Source organism: Asterias rubens, chromosome 7 (assembly GCF_902459465.1).
Source record: "Asterias rubens chromosome 7, eAstRub1.3, whole genome shotgun sequence".
Classification (NCBI taxonomy): Eukaryota; Metazoa; Echinodermata; class Asteroidea; order Forcipulatida; family Asteriidae; genus Asterias; species Asterias rubens.
Window position 1 is genome coordinate 6688277 of NC_047068.1, and position 17562 is coordinate 6705838.

Sequence of the window (17562 nt, forward strand, 5' to 3'; positions counted from 1 at the left end):
TGGCTAAATTCTACTTTGAATTCTTTGCTATAAAAGTATGTGAAAAACAAGTGTACAAACTGTTTTCTTAAAATGAGTAGAACATGTGAGATATTTGATCCCTGGGATAAACAACATTTTGAATTTTGTTAGAAAAAGTGAGGGTAACATCACATATGTTCTTACAACTGACATATTTGTTTTCATATTCCTAAATCACAAGCTCTTGGGTAAATTTCACATACATGTAGAGTTAAGTCTAGTCTTATCTCGAGTTAGGACGAGGTACTCGGCCTAACTTAGGACTAGCCAATGCCATACGTTTTTAATTTTAATATCTCCTAGGACTAGTAGTTCTCACTCTTTGTGAAATCGACCTCTGGTTATTAGATCATAGGGGTTTGTCTGAACATAGGGCAGTCACCCAAAGGGTTACTGTATGGTTTACTTTTATAGAACATTTTCAAACTTTGACTGATTTTCTACATTAATTGAAGTACACGTATGGAATTATTGTAGCAGGCTTTTGTAATGGCAAGGTAGTTGCCTTTGCGATATGAGGATAATGTGAATTTCTACTGGAAATGTTGTAGGGCACCAAGGCAATGACTAGGAGCACAAAGACAAATTAAGTACCCAGCCTGATGCAGTACACATCAGACAACAGAGTAGAAAATTATTATAACAGTACACAAAACAAAAAATGTACATTTATATAGCCCTGATTAACCTGAAAGACAGAGAATGTACTGTTCTTGAACGTTGGCTGCCCATTTTCTCTTCTCAGCTGTTCCTCTATTTATATAAAACTAAAGTTTAAAAAAAAAATTACACTTTTATTTATTTCATTCTTTGCATAGTTTCTTGAACAAGAAAAAATAAACGCCACCAAAATGAAAGCCAATGAAATTTACAAAGAGGATAGTTTCAACGCATTAATGTTTACATTCTGGCATTTCTTCTTTTCCGTAAACTTGTAAACAGAGTCCAAAATCCCATCATTTCTGATCTTAATCTCAGGAACAGTCAGTTTGTAACTTACAAACTGACTTTGAAATATAAAAATAACTACAAATAGAGTGGAATGTATTTGTACACTAAAATATAAACATACCGTTCAGTACTTTGTCAATGTTTATATACTAAAACAAGGAGTTTGAACTGTGTATACGAATACCCCTATCATGCCTGGCATAGCGGAGGGTGAGCACCCCTCCCCCTTCCAACAAATGTTCCCATACGTGAACACACTCCCCCCCCCCCCCCACCTCAAAATTCTCTAAAGATTCCTGAGATTCCCAGAAAACAATGAAAACATAGAAGGAGTTGACAAGGTTAAGGAATGTAAGCAAGTATGATGGTGGGGTAAATTAAAAATATAATTATTTGGAACCATTTACCTCATACCTCTCTGTCCAACTTTCAAAAGTACCCCCCCCCCCATTCCTAAACCAATTAATAATAACTGGAATGAATCAAATGTAAACGTCTTGAATACATGCACGGTTTGGAAAAACAAAAGTGATCAGAGAACACAGACAAGATGTGGCCTTAGCACAGGCACATCTTGTGAATCTGATTAAGTATGGGGTCATATTTTTCCTGACAATCATTAAAAAAATTAATTAATTCACCTGCAATAAATAAATCAAGCATTGAATTGAATTTTTTTTTTAATAATGCCAGATGGGACAAAATGAGACGAATACCTGATAAATACAAAATATTGCTGAAGAGTGATTTATTTATAATAAATAGACTCAATCTGGTCTACTTACTCCATCTAGCGATGATCCAGTGTTCCTGAATGTCCCTTCTGTAGCAAACTAACTTCCCATCCCACAAATATCTCCTTTACATTTAACAATGCCCTTTGCAGCACTGCCATCACCATCTCCCGTGTCTCTTTCACCACAGTGACCTATGACCTGTTAATCCAATCATGTTAGTGTATGAGCATTCTCTCGTGTCGTCTGCTCTCTCGTTCCGGTCTTCCCGGTGTATTGCCGTTTGGAATCCCGCCTCCTCGGGCTGTTCTCCAATCTCTTCAGTGGTCGTCGCGGTGACCGCATCTTCAGCTTTCCACTCGAGTCAAACTTGAAGCTCTGCCCGGCAAACGGGACTTGAGAAATGTCTCTTTTAACCTGCAGGGTGATGATCGGATCGTTATCAGTGGCGATTGTTTTGTTTTGGGTTTCCATGGCAATGGCTGGCACGGCAACATCCAGAGAGTCTCGGTTGCTGCATCTTGTGTCCTGTTCCTCGGTGGATGATTGGTAAATTGGGATTGCACTGTTCGTTGTGACGGGGGTGAAACGGGCGGAGGAGGTGGGTCGAGTTTGAGGTAGATGAGCAGCGTGATGAGATGAGGTAGAGGTAGTGGCAGCAGCAAAAGCAGTGGTGGATGATGAGGCCGATGACATCCACGTGTGATAAGAGGGGGTAGCTTTAGGCAAGCGGGCATTGAATGCTGGTATCATCCACAGAGAATCTGCACAAAAAATACAACCACAAGCTGTGTCAAAATTTGCTGGTAATAATTGGTTCCCTAGTGTACAAACTAAAACGGCTTTGTCGATCATTTGAACATGTCAATTAGAAAGTTCAAACTTTGTAACAGAATGACTGGAATGTGACTTTACGGATGGAATGAAGGCTGTCCTCCGAAATTGTAGCCAGGATTTTGTAAGAGGGTGTCAAAATTTGCTGGGAAAAAAAAAATATGATTCTTTGTTCACACTTTTAAGTCTCAGCATCACTGCCAGGCCCGACTGGCACCGACGGTAATTGCCGTCGGTGCCCTGTGCCATTGCCGCGATGCCCTTGAAAATAACAACAATTCACGGCAATGCCCTTTTTTATCCAACTGCCGTCGGTGGCCTTTTTGTAAAATTGGTAGATGCATACTAAATGTCCGCTTGTATGTTTACACTTTTATGGTTGAGATAATCTTTTAAAAAAATCACTAGAAAGTCCCGCAAAACACAGACCTAGGCCTACAACTCCACGATCACAATTTATACAACGCACGCAGCAGTCACATAGTTTCCAATAATAAAGGCTCGTAGTCTTTTTACTTTGCATTCTACAATAAAGGCAAGAAACATTGAATGCTAGAAGGCTTTTCAGAACCATGCAATAGAATGATAATAAACGCCCTCTATTGGTGAAATATCACAGTGCATCACGCGATAAAGCCGTGACCAAAGACTGCACGTGTCTGTGCATGCTTGGGAAAATTGGTTTTCCCCCCGAATTGCAATGACCACCATTGCTGGTGTGCACGCATAAACCGTACAACAGCATTGTCTTTGTTGGTACGCACGCAATAGCCGCCGACAGCATGGTCTGCGAAGCACAGTGCCTCGGTTATGTTTAGCTTGTTTACGAAAACGACACAACGTGTAGGCTTTATTTTACCAAAATGACGCAGATTACGATAACTTGGATCGATACAAAGATTATTTTTACTGAATAACGTAAGATTGGTTTCTTCCTTATTTTGTTTTGTCTAGTGGTTTTGGAGAAGTTTTTGCAGGGTGTTTTAGCAAAGTCAAATTTGCTGTGCTAAAGACGCATTGGTGTTTATCACTTGCGCGATTCTGTAAAAAAAAAATTTAACCTGAGAAATTTGTTTGTAATTTTTAGTTTTTGCCATGATGACCCTCAAATTCTACAAAAAATGCGGTGGTGCCATTTTGACATTTACGAAAATGCTGCGATGCCCTTCTAATTATGGAAAAAACACGGCAATTATTGCCAGGCCCTTTTGAACACGAAGTTCGCGGCCTGCACTGCAGCTTGTGAACATGATTTGCTTTCCATGTGCACTACAGCAGTATCTTTTCAGCAGATTTGTTGTGAAGTGGCAGAAATTTGAGCAGCAAACCTCTCTGATTTTGGGGAAAAAAAAGAATTTTTTTAGTGTTAAGCTGCAAGATATGAGCAATTTGCAGAAAGAAGAGATGCTTTAGCAGAAGCAGTGATAATTTTTACAGGGTTTGTTTTTGTGTTTGTACTACTTTGTTTCCAATTAGGACACCCTGAGCTTGATATGTGGCATGGAGTAACCCCTCAACCCCCCCCCCCCCCCTCCTATTGTGTCTTCAAAGTATTCTGGGATTCTCAGGAAGTCTTTTGAGGAATTTATGAGGGGTACTTCTGTACAATAGGAAAACAGTTGTTTATTTGGGAGGAAGTCCCTCGGCCATGTATCAGGCAAAGATATAACCCTCTTTGATATGCCATTTACATAAAAGTCAAAATATTTAACATTGTAATATATTTTTACGACCTGTTCTTGAGTTTCCAGTTAACTCAGATATCCTGAATAAGATAAGGCTATCAACACCTGACTATATCTGTAATGGTCAGAACGTACCTTCACTATGAACCGTGTCCGTTACTGAATCACCCTCTGCGTCGCTCTCCATGTCGCCGTCGTACCCCGACTCCAGGGACATGAAGCTTTCGTTTTTTGGCTCGTGGCTGTTCCGCTCCAGGTTATCCGTGGAGAGTTCCCCGGTCGGCGTGGTGACGAGATCTCCCCGGTCATCTTTGGATGCTTGTGAAAGTCTGAGGATTCAGAGAAAATAAATTGTTTTTCTAAAATCAAACAATTGGAATGGTTATAATGGAATCTTTCTAGAAGGAAACTGTGTCCCAACTTCTGTCACCGTGATCCAGTTGTTATACTTCCGGACTTTCAATCACAAGGTTGTGGGTTTGAATCCTACCAAGCTAACTGTGGTCCAGTGGTTAGACTGCAGAACTTGCAATCACAAGGTTGTGGGTTTGAATCCTACCAAGCTAACTGTGGTCCAGTGGTTAGACTGCAGTGACTTGCAATCACAAGGTTGTGGGTTTGAATCCTACCAAGCTAACTGTGGTCCAGTGGTTAGACTGCAGGACTTGCAATCACAAGGTTATGGGTTTGAATCCTACCAAGCTAACTGTGGTCCAGTGGTTAGACTGCAGTGACTTGCAATCACAAGGTTGTGGGTTTGAATCCTACAAAGCTAACTGTGGTCCAGTGGTTAGACTGCAGTGACTTGCAATCACAAGGTTATGGGTTTGAATCCTACCAAGCTAACTGTGGTCCAGTGGTTAGACTGCAGTGACTTGCAATCACAAGGTTATGGGTTTGAATCCTACCAAGCTAACTGTGGTCCAGTGGTTAGACTGCAGTGACTTGCAATCACAAGGTTATGGGTTCGAATCCTACCAAGCTAACTGTGGTCCAGTGGTTAGACTGCAGTGACTTGCAATCACAAGGTTATGGGTTTGAATCCTACCAAGCTAACTGTGGTCCAGTGGTTAGACTGCAGTGACTTGCAATCACAAGGTTATGGGTTCGAATCCTACCAAGCTAACTGTGGTCCAGTGGTTAGACTGCAGTGACTTGCAATCACAAGGTTATGGGTTTGAATCCTACCAAGCTAACTGTGGTCCAGTGGTTAGACTGCAGTGACTTGCAATCACAAGGTTATGGGTTTGAATCCTACCAAGCTAACTGTGGTCCAGTGGTTAGACTGCAGGACTTGCAATCACAAGGTTATGGGTTTGAATCCTACCAAGCTAACTGTGGTCCAGTGGTTAGACTGCAGTGACTTGCAATCACAAGGTTGTGGGTTTGAATCCTACCAAGCTAACTGTGGTCCAGTGGTTAGACTGCAGTGACTTGCAATCACATTGTTGTGGGTTTGAATCCTACCAAGCTAACTGTGGTCCAGTGGTTAGACTGCAGGACTTGCAATCACAAGGTTATGGGTTTGAATCCTACCAAGCTAACTGTGGTCCAGTGGTTAGACTGCCAAACTTTCAATCACAAGGGTGTGGGTTTGAATCCTACCAAGTTAAACACTGATTTCACAATGACTAGAATAAGTATTATAACTAGAATAAGTCTAGTTACTGAATCACAGTTTTATCATTTTGTGAAATTCATAATCATAGACATCAAACCAAAGTTTGTATCAGAGAGATTGGCTAGTGCCAGCATGGTGTGAAAGGAAGATTTAAAGAAACGAAACTTCTCACTTTTCCACTTTTAACGCGGATAAAAAGGAGGGCAGAGATATAGCAAAATCACTGGCTTTAGAGGAGGTTTGGTGGTTAAATATATTTTTGTCCCACTGAGAACAAAGAGAACTAAGTTAAATAACCTATGACCTGTGACCTATGTCAATGACCTGTGTCCATGACCTGTATCCTATGACCTCTCACCTATTTGACCTGGAGCTCCTAGACGGTGACATGAGGAATGGTTCAACTCTACCGCAAGGAGTCGGGGTACCAGGCAACGAGCAGCTCTCCTCATCTACGGTCATGTTATCGTCCTCGGCGTACAGCTGAGCGCGTAGAGCCACGTGATCTAATATTTCCTTTTTGCTGACTTCAAGGTATTCTTCCTCGGCGTATCGTTGCTGGACGGCTGTCAGTTTCACGTCGCGATGGTCCGAGAGAGGCTCGTCATTGAAACTGAATAATTGAAGAAAGAGTCAGTTTCAGATTGACAATCAGGCGTGAAATTAAATATCAGAGAATTTTTAAAGAGAGAAGAGGGCAGGTGTCGTTCCTTTGCATTCAATGCTTCCAAGATAAAATTAAAAAACATTGACACTGCTTCGACAGAAAGACAAAATTAAAGTTTCGCATCAAAATTATATCGGGTTCCAAATTTCAGGGTTTAACAACAACAGGTCCCCGAGTTTATCTTTGCATTTCATACTTCCAAGCAAGGCTTGTAAATGACGAGGTTTAACAAAGAAGCTAATGCAACAAAAAATGATGTTCACGTACCATTTCTTGTGGATGTGCAGAGTGCATTGGACAAGATCCGTGGCTTTGAAGCCGGTGTATTCAACTAACTTGGGCGGCCATGGTGTATCTAAATGGTTGAATCAAGAAAATAAATAATAATAATAATATGACATCATCGGATGGGCACAAGTTGGTATGCTATCATCATCAGTCGTCACTCCGAGCACTGTCGTCTATGATGACTGCAAGGGAGTTTCAAGGAAGTCCCCGCTAACATGAAGCAGTTCAGTGGTCAGTGAACTTGGCAATATGGCTACTTGTTTGAGTGAGTGCCTGGCAGAAAAAAAGTATGCATGGAACAGAACTTACAACCAGTGTTCAGAGTGTTACGCGCTGGGTTCGACATTGCTTTCGTCCATGAATTGTCTATTTTTGGGCAGGGCGGTCAATTACTTTGAAAAGGCAGCCAATTAATTCAATTGCAGGGTGGCCTTTAGAAGGCGGACCATCCTTGCAAAACCCACATCTTGAGATCTCTGAATAACATCATAGTCTTCAGTCCGCTTTGTCTCTCATCCTAACTTACCACAGCCTGAGTTGATTCTGGCTAGGTAGAAGACGCTGGCCGCTTGATGCGCTAACGAGTACCGGCCGAAGTCAACATGGAGTAATGTGAGCTCGCTGATGTACAATGCAAGATACTTCAGTTGACGTTCTGCGTCGGCTAACTGGAAGTAGAGGATCAGGTATTCCCACATGGACGGCATCTAAAAGAACAAACAAAAATAGTCACTGATAGTAAATGTCTGTACTATGTCTCAAATAATGAATCTCTTTAGCACATTAATTTACCTGTCCAGAGTTTAAACTATTAAAAGGTCTATTTTTTGCATTTATACCATCGGTCCATTTGGTTAGTAAGTTGTTTGCAACAGCTAATTCTATTTATTAAAAGGTCTATTTTTTGCATTTATACCATCGGTCCATTTGGTTAGTAAGTTGTTTGCAACAGCTAATTCTATTTTTTGCATTTATACCATCGGTCCATTTGGTTAGTAAGTTGTTTGCAACAACTAATTCTATTTATTAAAAGGTCTATTTTTTGCATTTATACCATCGGTCCATTTGGTTAGTAAGTTGTTTGCAACAGCTAATTCTATTTTCTCCATTAAAAGGTCCACGGAAATTCATTCAAAGTTGTAAACCATCTTCACTTGGAGTAAGATTTATTATTTTTAAACTATACAGCAATCCTGAATGGACACTAATCCTTAGAATAAAATGTTTTGGGGCGAAACAAAATTGAAGGAGGTCATTTTACTCACATCAATCTTCCCATGGAGGGTTGCTAAGATGTCACCCATCATCCTTACGACCTTTTCATACTTGTAAGTTCCATCAGTCAACCACGCTGCCTCTCTGATAGTAACGATGTCCGGCTCCAACATTCTGCATTACAAAGAATACATCATCAGGGATATGTAAGCTGGGTTTTCACATCAGTGGGAAATGGTTAAATGTCTGACAAAAATGATTCGGCACAGCTCGTTGTTATGGTAACTTTAGGGACTGGTTGTGTCCATTGTGTTTATGCACACTAATTGCTATTGTTGTACGACAACTGATGATTTTTGAGTAGCATTTGATACAATTTGTGAAGTATTTCACATATACATTTTTTTCACAATCAACATTTCCATTCTCTTCCTCTAAACCACATTCACAACTGCAGAGACAAAAGTGACACGTGTCCCAATCAATGGAAAATCCCATCACAAAATGTAAACAAGTTGCTGCCATTAGGCATGCTGGGTTGAGCAGATTGTGCAAAAAAATGTTAAGCAGAAACTTGGCAAATTTCTTTGCTAAGCAAAAAATGAGTGTTGCACCAGTTGCAGCAATGTAAACTTTATGGACTTTTAACTGGTGACCTGTTCCTGTTAAGAAAGATTTTTTTTGCGTTAAGCGAGTTTTTGTACATAACAGGCTTTATAAAATTGGGTCCTGGGTGTGACAGCTCTCACATACCTTGAGCACAGGACCATGGCAGTGATACCAACCAGCTGTAGATTGCCTCTGGATACCGGTTGGTGCATGAGGTACCGGTCGATGCAGTTGATCACCATGTGTAGCGTGTGCGAGGAGTAGCCTTTCATCCCGGCCACCTCCACAAGCCAGTCTACTAAGATGTATCTGTCAGATTAGAATCAGAATCAAAATCTTATAAATCACGCCTCTGCATTGTCTATACACTTTGATTACATTTCAACAGCTGTACAATTAGACTATATGATGCCTGTACACTCGTCACTTCAAAGGGGACATTTTTTTGCAGGATTCGAACCCTTGACCACTGGAGTGCCATACTAGAGCTCTAGCTACAGAGCAACATTTGGTGTAGAGGCTTAGTTGCACACAGTACACCAGATACTAGTCTAAGAGACCTTTAGCACAAGCTGTTAAAATCCCCCGCCGACCAGTTATGGTGAGCAAGATACTTCATCAAAATCTTGTCAAGGCCACCAACAGTTTGGGTCATTCTCTGAGAGTTATAACACCTTACCTCATTGCACTGTTGAGTTTTGACTGCACATTGAAGAGTTTCTGCGAGTTCCTCGGTATGGAGTCTCGGATGTACGCCCTGGTAGCTTCAGCAGCCTGGTGGGGGAGCAGACCACCAAACTTGCCCAGAGCGTATGCATTGTACAACTCCATCTGTAAGAGAAATTATCCATTGGAAGAGATGAGGTTTTTGTGATAGAAACAGGTGTCGACCATTCAACATTTGCGACTTGTAATCAGGGAAATTTTGTACAACGATCAGGAAAATATTAAGGATTACATTACAACATATTTATGAACCACCAAACTTCCCCAGAGCGACCTCATTGTACAATTCAATCCGTAAGAAATTGTCAATCGGAAGAGATGAGGTTTTCTGATAGAAACAAGTGTCTGAACATTCAAAGAGCCGAGAAGGATTTGAAACTTTGCAATAATACTTTGCTAGGTGGAAATTTGATATAGCAAAGCTTTTGCGATAACACCATGTAATGAAATCTCTAAATGAGTTGGAGTGGAGCTAAAAAGAGCTGCCAATATTTGTATATTGCAATCAGGTAGTTTTTGTATAACAACGAGGGAAACACTTAGAAGTACATTCAACATGATGGAGAATAAGTTTCCATAAGCAGGAGGATTTCAAATTTGTTCACCAGAACATGGAAATATTGGTTTATTTTCAGGAAACTTTCTGCAGAATTAGGGAGAAATGGCAGTTTCAATATATTCCTTTCCACTGTAGTATTGAACAATTGCTAAAATCTGCCAGTATAAACGTATACTATAATGTTGCAGAATGCACGCTGTCAAATGACCTATCAAGTCAAAAAGCGACTGGCCCCTCACCTTGGATACTTTGGATCCATGCGGTTGCACCATCTCCCTGAGTTGTCGTATTCTTTCAAGCTTGGAAGCGGCATCCTGTGAAGATAAGTTATCAATCGAGTCGATTATAGCTAGAGCTGAAGATTATTAATGGAAGACAAGATAACTTTACTCAAGTTTGATTTGTTTAAAAAAGTGTATATTTGTTAAAAAAGTGTATAGCCTACCGTATCTCTTTTCTCTACCGTTCTGCACCTTGAACACCCAGCAGGGTGGATACGTGCGCATTACAAGTCTTATTATTATTATTATATTATTATTATAGACTATAACCATTCCCGGTTTTCAATAAAGTCTCAAAAACACGATCATTTGAAATGAAATTTGCACAGGTTACATCTACATTTATATAGGATCAAAACAAGCGACCGATCCAAAAACTATAGGTACAAGTTCCATTTTAAGGGTCTGTTACTTACCTTACAGTTTCTTGCGTTGTATTGCCACAGTTGTAGGGCGGCTTTGTGTGAGCCGACCTCGGCTGCCTTCGTCAGCCACATCTTGGTATCCTCTGTCAGGAAATCCGAGTCAATGCTCTCGTCGTCATCCTAGAAGTTGACAATTCAGTCGCAGAAAAAAAAATTAAATGACGACAAGATAGAACTGCAGGGAGGGGAGCCTCATACACATTTCAACAAGTCTCTCAAAAGCAGGCGACACAAAACCGTTTGAGTTTTGACTTTTGATCAATAACGATACCATCTTACTTGGGTAGTTAAAAAAAATTAGTAATAAAATAATTTCAAAGAGGAGAAATACCTGAAGGATGATGCTTATTCTGGCGATAGAGTACAGCACTGTTTGGTCACATTCCTGTCGACATGAGATAAAAGTTGCATTTTTATTCATTGTAATTCGAAATGGCTGGTAACTGTTACGATGGAATCTTAAATTTCAAAATAAATAAACACATACTAAAACGTCAATCTAGTATGCAATGAAGTCCCCCAAATACTCTGCGTACATGCCCAGTTTTTAATTAGCTGATACACCTCAGTTTATATCTTGAAAATTATCAACTGAAGTTCAGTGTTTTCCCTTTACAAGTTTTGCAAGCAACTTTCTTCCTCCAAAATGATGTCATGATGTCCCAAAATACTCTGCGTACCAGCCCAGTTATAAAACATTTAAAATTTTGAGTTAGCTGATAGACCTTAGTTTATATCTTAAAACTTATAAACTGAAATTCATTGTTTTCCCTTTTACAACTTTGGCGAGCAATTTCTTCCTCCAGCTTACCTGAGAGTTGCTCCCCAATTCCTTCAACAGCCTAAAGACAGTGGCCTTGCAGCAGGTGCCATTCTTACTCCAGGGGGGTCTGATGAGTGCCCAGAGGAAGGGGTCAGCCCCTTTGAGGAGTCTCTCCGCATGGCACAGGAACTTGGCCGCATGTTTCCCCTTGGCCTCTGTGTCCGTATCAAATGACTCTGGCACTGATGCGGACAAACACAATTGGAAAACACAGGTTAATGTCTTGATGAATGATAGACATTTGTTTAAGCTGTGAAAGATAAAGTGATTATCCAATTTAAGAATGTTTCTCTCTCTAATAAGTTTCTCTTTCTCATTATAATTTTCAATTCATCGCAATGGCACTTAGCACAGCCATAACTTTCACAAAATGAAAGCACCGTGTGTATTCTTAGTTCTGTAAATCACTGCTAACAGTGGTATTGAAATAGGAAAAGCATCTTATTTTGAGAATATATTTCTTATGTAACTCCCTAATAACTTTTTCTATGGAGTGCAGCACTGCCAAACTGAAATCATGAGAAAACTGACATGCATACTGGAACTGGTTACCTGCACCTTGCCTTGTATCACATGGCCTCAAGAACGAAGTACAAAACCTGTGCAGTTGAATAGCTTCAATGGGAGACTTTCTGGGACGATAGAGGGCAGAAGACTTACCAGGTAAGTCTCAGAATTATGCGCATGTCCAGAACTACGTAAACAATGGAAATTTACCTGGTAAGTCTGCTGCCACCTATCATTGGAAAGTCTCCTGTTGTTTAGTTAACTTCCTGAAATGTTGTACCAAGAGTAGAAGAGTTCTAAAGAGACCATAGAGCTATATATATTGACTAGAGCGCTAACTTACTCTGCGTTTTGAAGCCACCCTGGGCGCAGACATGTTTGGTGTGTTGCGTGAATTCGGAATTTTAAGAGAACACACATTGTCGCGATTATTTTACATTCGGTGTGTGCGTATACGTACGCAGCTGTCCACTCGCGTACGTCCGCGCTATGAAAACCGTAACTTCGACTTGATTGCCGTACTAAAAAAAGTAAACGCGCCTTTTAATCATGACGCACATGACGCTCGCAGTTTGTGCGCTGATCAGCAGATTGTGCGTTCACATTTACTGCATTTTTTGCTTCGATGGCACATAAAAAAAGAACAGACGCACGATCATGCAAATAGCCGTACAATTGCCGTACAAAATTTCAAGCTTTTGTATTGGTTTGTACATAAACATGGATGCGCCCACATGGCTTCAAAACTTTAGTGCGTGTATAACGGGGTGTTAGCGCTCTAGTCAATATATATAGCTCTATGAAAGAGACTAACATAATTATGAAGTTCATGTATACTTACACCCTTCATTGTATAAGCAAGCTATGCCCAACTTGATCAGCGCCTCCACATTATCCAAATCAGCTGCCCTGTAAAGATGAAAACACAAACAAAGTTTTTCATGATCTTTTCTGCTCATTAATTAAAGTTGGAAACTTAGTGGCGTGTCGTGTCCGAGGGGATAAGAGCACTGGACTCAAGCTCTGGTGTTTCTGTTAAGCAGAGTGTGGGTAATGGTTCTGGTCATGACACTTGTGTCCTTTTAGCAAGACACTTAACTATTATTGCTCCCCCTTCCAGATGGGGCGTAAAGCCTAAATTGGTCCTCTCTGTTGTGTAGTACATGTAAAAGAGAAACAATTTCACTTTCCCCACCAAGAAAATAATGAGAAAACTGGAATGTGAATGAGATTGCCTGGAACTGGTTACCAGTTTTGTGTGACATGGCCTAACAATCAAACGAAGAAGGACCACTCTAAGTCAAACACAGTCCGATCATTGACTATTTACCTTTGAAAATGTTTAAAGTTTATTTCATTTGGCCACTCATCAACGAGAGTAGCCGTTGTCCACAGACGAGGATTACTGTCGATTAACCATTTTATTAGCGAGCACACCTGTGTCAATCAAACAAGAAGTTTAACAAAATCATTAGTCCCTTGTGGTTCATATTGATAAAATCATTAGTCGTGTTACAAATCACTGTAAATCATAGAAAATTGAATCATCAAGACTGTGACGCTGAAACTTTAGAATGCATAGTCATGTGGAATCAGCACGTGCAAAAGCAAACGTTCCTGACATAAGCGGGGACTACCCGCTGCTTCAGTGAGCCTAGATTCTTTGCTTCAGGTACGCAGAACCATGAATGGTCACAGGTCTTGTAGCTCAGCACTTTAACTGGACCAAAATATTTCATTAAAACAAGAACCCAACTATTTTGTTCTTTTTTTCTGGTATTTGCTTTACCTCTAAAGGCTTTGATTTAAATTGTTAGGTAAAATCTCGTTTTGGGTTTTGGTTTTATTCATGATACAGACACATAGAGCAAACAAAACCAAGAGAAACTTCAGGGCAGGTTTGTTTGTTACGCTTAGCACGGTTCATAATTCCAACAAATGTAAAGCAAAGTTTGGTGACGCAACAATTGGTATGCCCTCGGCTTTCCAATTTTGACCTAAGAAAATTCACTTCGCAGGAAGCATTCGCAGGAAGAATGAACCGGGCTTTAGTCTTGGGGGAACACCCTGGCACCACATACTTGTTTTATATTAAGCAGGTCTTTTAACGGAAGATACTTGAAGAGTTGGATTAGCACTTCTTGGGGCAAACTGCACAATGTGTAAGATCTCAGCCGGCGATTCCGGTTCATTAGGATTAAGTTACCTGCATCACATGAAGGCAAGAAAAGAAAGAAAAAAGTTGTTATTTAAATATAAGACTGAAGTCTAACTGTTCTCATTCTTTGAAGATGAGAAAAAAAAGATGGATAACAAAATTAATGCCAATTCGTGACCAATTAAACCGCACTACCTTAAAGGCAGAGATAACAAAAACGATAATGATCACGGCACAAAGAGCAAGCATTCTATTGGTTGAATGAGCGTGTGCATATTCTACGTAGAGCAAACCAACCAACAGAATGCCTTCTCTTTGCATCGTGATCTTTATCGTTGTCTGACTCGCTGCAGTGTGACTCGGCCTTAAAGTCTTTGTACTTTCACATTTTTTTGCAAAATTGCATTTTACCATTGGAATTTCCACTCTCTGACAAATTACAAACTTTTAACAAATTACAAAGTACAAACACGCTTTATCATGTTTATAATTATAGATTCAAAATCATCAATCAAAGCATGGAGGTACTAGCTAGCTGCTAGTGTGAAAAACGTGTATAAAGTTCAATAATAACAATAAACAAAACTAAAATTTGTGCAATAAACTTTTATTTTTAAGACTCGACTCAAGTCTTTTCTCTATTCGTCTTTGCTCCCACCTTTTCTTCAATCAACTCAAAGTCAAAATCATGATAATTAATAATACATTTTTGGGTTGGGTTCCACAAAAACATGAATTTTCAGGACAGAGCTTTTTACTTCAATAATAAAATCAAAAACATTAATTTTCATCCCGATACGATATCCAACTTTTATTTTTTATTTCAAAGTTATTTTTGAAAACTTTTGGACTGAAATTTAACATAGTTTAAAATCATGTTCGAAAAGAGTAACAACATGTTTGTTGAATTTAATGTTTAAACTTAAGGAACTAAATTCGTGAATGTTTGTAAATTGCTGCTTTCATTGAAACAAAATACGCCAACGCGCTAAAAATACGGAGAAAGGTCAGCAATGTGGGTGGTCGATACAAAAATAAACCGCAAAACTGACCGTTGAGTTTAGCGCGGCCACTGACCAAACCTTAAAACGTTAAAAATCAAGTTTCCAAACAAGACATTAATTGAAACTCGGACACATTACTTCTACTTACCTTTCATTCTTGTGGAATAAATTTTGAAGAAATATTTGGGATGTAAAGTCGTAAAAAGGCGCTCTAAACTACAGCCCCCCTGTCCCTAAAGATGCGCCTGCCGTTGAAAACTGCCAGCTGATTTTGAGCGACCGTTAAAGCGCCCTCCCGCGTCCGCATTACATTATTATCCGTTTCTTCGCTCAGGCGCTGATTGGTCGATTGTGGCATCAACTTGCATCTTTCGCGTCCCGTCTGTTTCGACCCCCCCCCCCCCACCCCCCAACCCACGCCAAATCCGAACTCAAACTTACCCCAATAATTTTATACACGGAGAGTTGAAACTCAAATTGTACAGAAAACCAAAATAAAAACTAAGTTGTCATAACATAAATTAAATTTATAACCCGCATGGCGGTTACCCGCAGTTTGATATCGAAATACAAATTATTATTTTTTAAATAATATAGAGAGACCTTAATTTTAAGAAATAATAAATAATGCGTGTAATTATTTATAATATGGAAATTCTCTTATTATGAATAACTGACACACTGAGCAAAAAGAGGAGGTTTGTGCCCCCCCCCCCCCCCCCCCTTGGATCAAAGAGATTATCAATGCTTACCGGCGGCCTAACAAGGACTGAAAACAGACAATCAGAAACTACAAGTTTGATTGTCTGCTTTCAAGTATGAACAAAGGAATGATGAGAAGTAGGCATAAACCGAAGTCTCGCAAAACGTCCACATTAGGGCCTTTTAGAGGTCTAGTGTCTTTTTGTAAGTTTTTGTGTTTGAGAGGGAGTACACGGCCCCATTTGAACACAGGGTACTACCGCCGCAAACCTCGCCTACATTACTTTGTTTCTTCCGATCCTAGACCCAAGTTCGGCGAGGGGAGTTTTTACAATGATTTTGTATTGAGCTGTGTGATGTACCGCGCGCACTGTTTGTCTTTCTAAAAATTGCATTTGCCACCGCCCCCCCCCCCCTCCCCAACCCTCCCTTCTCTACAATGTGTGATCATCCACCTGTTTACGGCGTTTGTTGCGCATGTTTGTTGTGTTGTCATTTTTAGCCAATATTCATTTGAAAGAGACTCACCGTTTAAAACATTTAACACAGCCTAGCAAAAAAACTCGCTAAGCACAGAAAATAAGATTACCAGCCAAAATGATTGTGTAGTAGTTGGTGTCGTCATACTCATTTATATTGTTTAGCAAAGAAATTTTGTATAGCAGTATCCCTCTAATTCGAAACATCTTGCCGCGGCCACAAACTTTTTTTAAATTTGTTTTAAATTATTGTGAAATTTTTGTTTTCTTTTTCATAACCATGGACACGACGAAATGGCTTCTCTTTGAGTTAAAAATAAAAACAATCTCTCTTATAGAGTTTCCTTGTGCCATGGGCCTTCTTGCTACTAATATAAGTATTACAATCTCATCAAATAAAATCGAATCCACGTGGTTATTGTGTAATTCAGTCTCCCTCTCTCTCTTCTAAAAAAAAAATGTTATAGACCGGGAGACTATAATAAGCCATTATTCCGTGGTAAATATTTTTGTCAAAGACTTGTCAAAGACCAGTCTTCTCACTTGGTGAAGGCCTCTCATAAAATACGAGCCCAATAGTCGTCGAAGTTGCGAGAGAATACTGAAAGAAGTTGTATGCTTTCAGAAGCTTGAATTCGAGACTTCATCAGCTGAGGTCTCGAATTCAATTATTTGAAAATTTGAGTGAGAAATTACTTCTTTCTCAAAAAAAAACTAAGGTACTTCAGAGGGAGCCGTTTTCCACAATGTTTTATATTATCAACAGCTCTCCATTGCTCGTTACTGATGCAAGCAATTATTGTTTTGAGTATTTACCAATAGTGTCCATGCCTTTAAACAAAGATAATTTCATAACGGGAGGAGACCGTATGTTTTATTTGAGACATCTTGTCGTCATTCTTAATGGGCCTGCGAAAAAAACGAATCGGCCTGCAAAGAATCGGCCTGCTTTTTGAAATTACATTATTCAGAAATAGAGAGACAAAAATTGTTAATAAAATTGATGTGGCCACAACAAGTGGAACAACCTTTATCACACTTTTGACCACTGATGTCAATATTATAGTGCCTTCTTGACAAAAAATGAGCCAACGTATAAATAGCGACCTCTATTGATTTCGTTTTGTGTACCTATTCGATTTTCGTAGCTGGAAACGCGCTCCATGACTGTGAGCTTGTAGTAGATGGTGCTTAATGTTCAATAGCTTGGGGAAAACCTATAGGGCTTCATCCAAAACCAACTTCTTTTTAAGAAAAAAGCTCTTTAATTTGA

The 17562-nt window shown here is 39.8% G+C and overlaps 1 protein-coding gene across 1 annotated transcript; it reads right to left on the reverse strand.

Annotated features, from left to right (window-relative positions):
• Positions 1 to 282: 282 nt before the first annotated feature.
• On the reverse strand, positions 283 to 15364 carry LOC117292818 (cyclin-F-like). Its single transcript, XM_033774983.1, has 16 exons — positions 15257 to 15364; positions 14028 to 14152; positions 13277 to 13383; positions 12788 to 12855; positions 11428 to 11621; positions 10948 to 11001; positions 10608 to 10736; positions 10150 to 10224; positions 9305 to 9456; positions 8770 to 8934; positions 8067 to 8190; positions 7328 to 7508; positions 6781 to 6868; positions 6205 to 6459; positions 4361 to 4554; positions 283 to 2470 (listed from the first exon to the last, which is right to left on the reverse strand). Exons 1-16 carry the CDS (start codon positions 15261 to 15263, stop codon positions 1920 to 1922), a joined length of 2469 nt encoding a protein of 822 aa, XP_033630874.1. The 5' UTR covers positions 15264 to 15364; the 3' UTR covers positions 283 to 1919.
• Positions 15365 to 17562: the final 2198 nt, after the last annotated feature.

What these genes read in the sequence shown, in the direction of transcription:
- LOC117292818 (XM_033774983.1), bottom strand. An exon ending in CTGCACATCCACAAGAAATG is followed by an intron (nt 6,460 to 6,780) that starts GTACGTGAACAT and finishes TCAATTATTCAG; the next exon opens with TTTCAATGACGAGCCTCTCT. An exon ending in AGGAGCTCCAGGTCAAATAG is followed by an intron (nt 4,555 to 6,204) that starts GTGAGAGGTCAT and finishes CTGAATCCTCAG; the next exon opens with ACTTTCACAAGCATCCAAAG.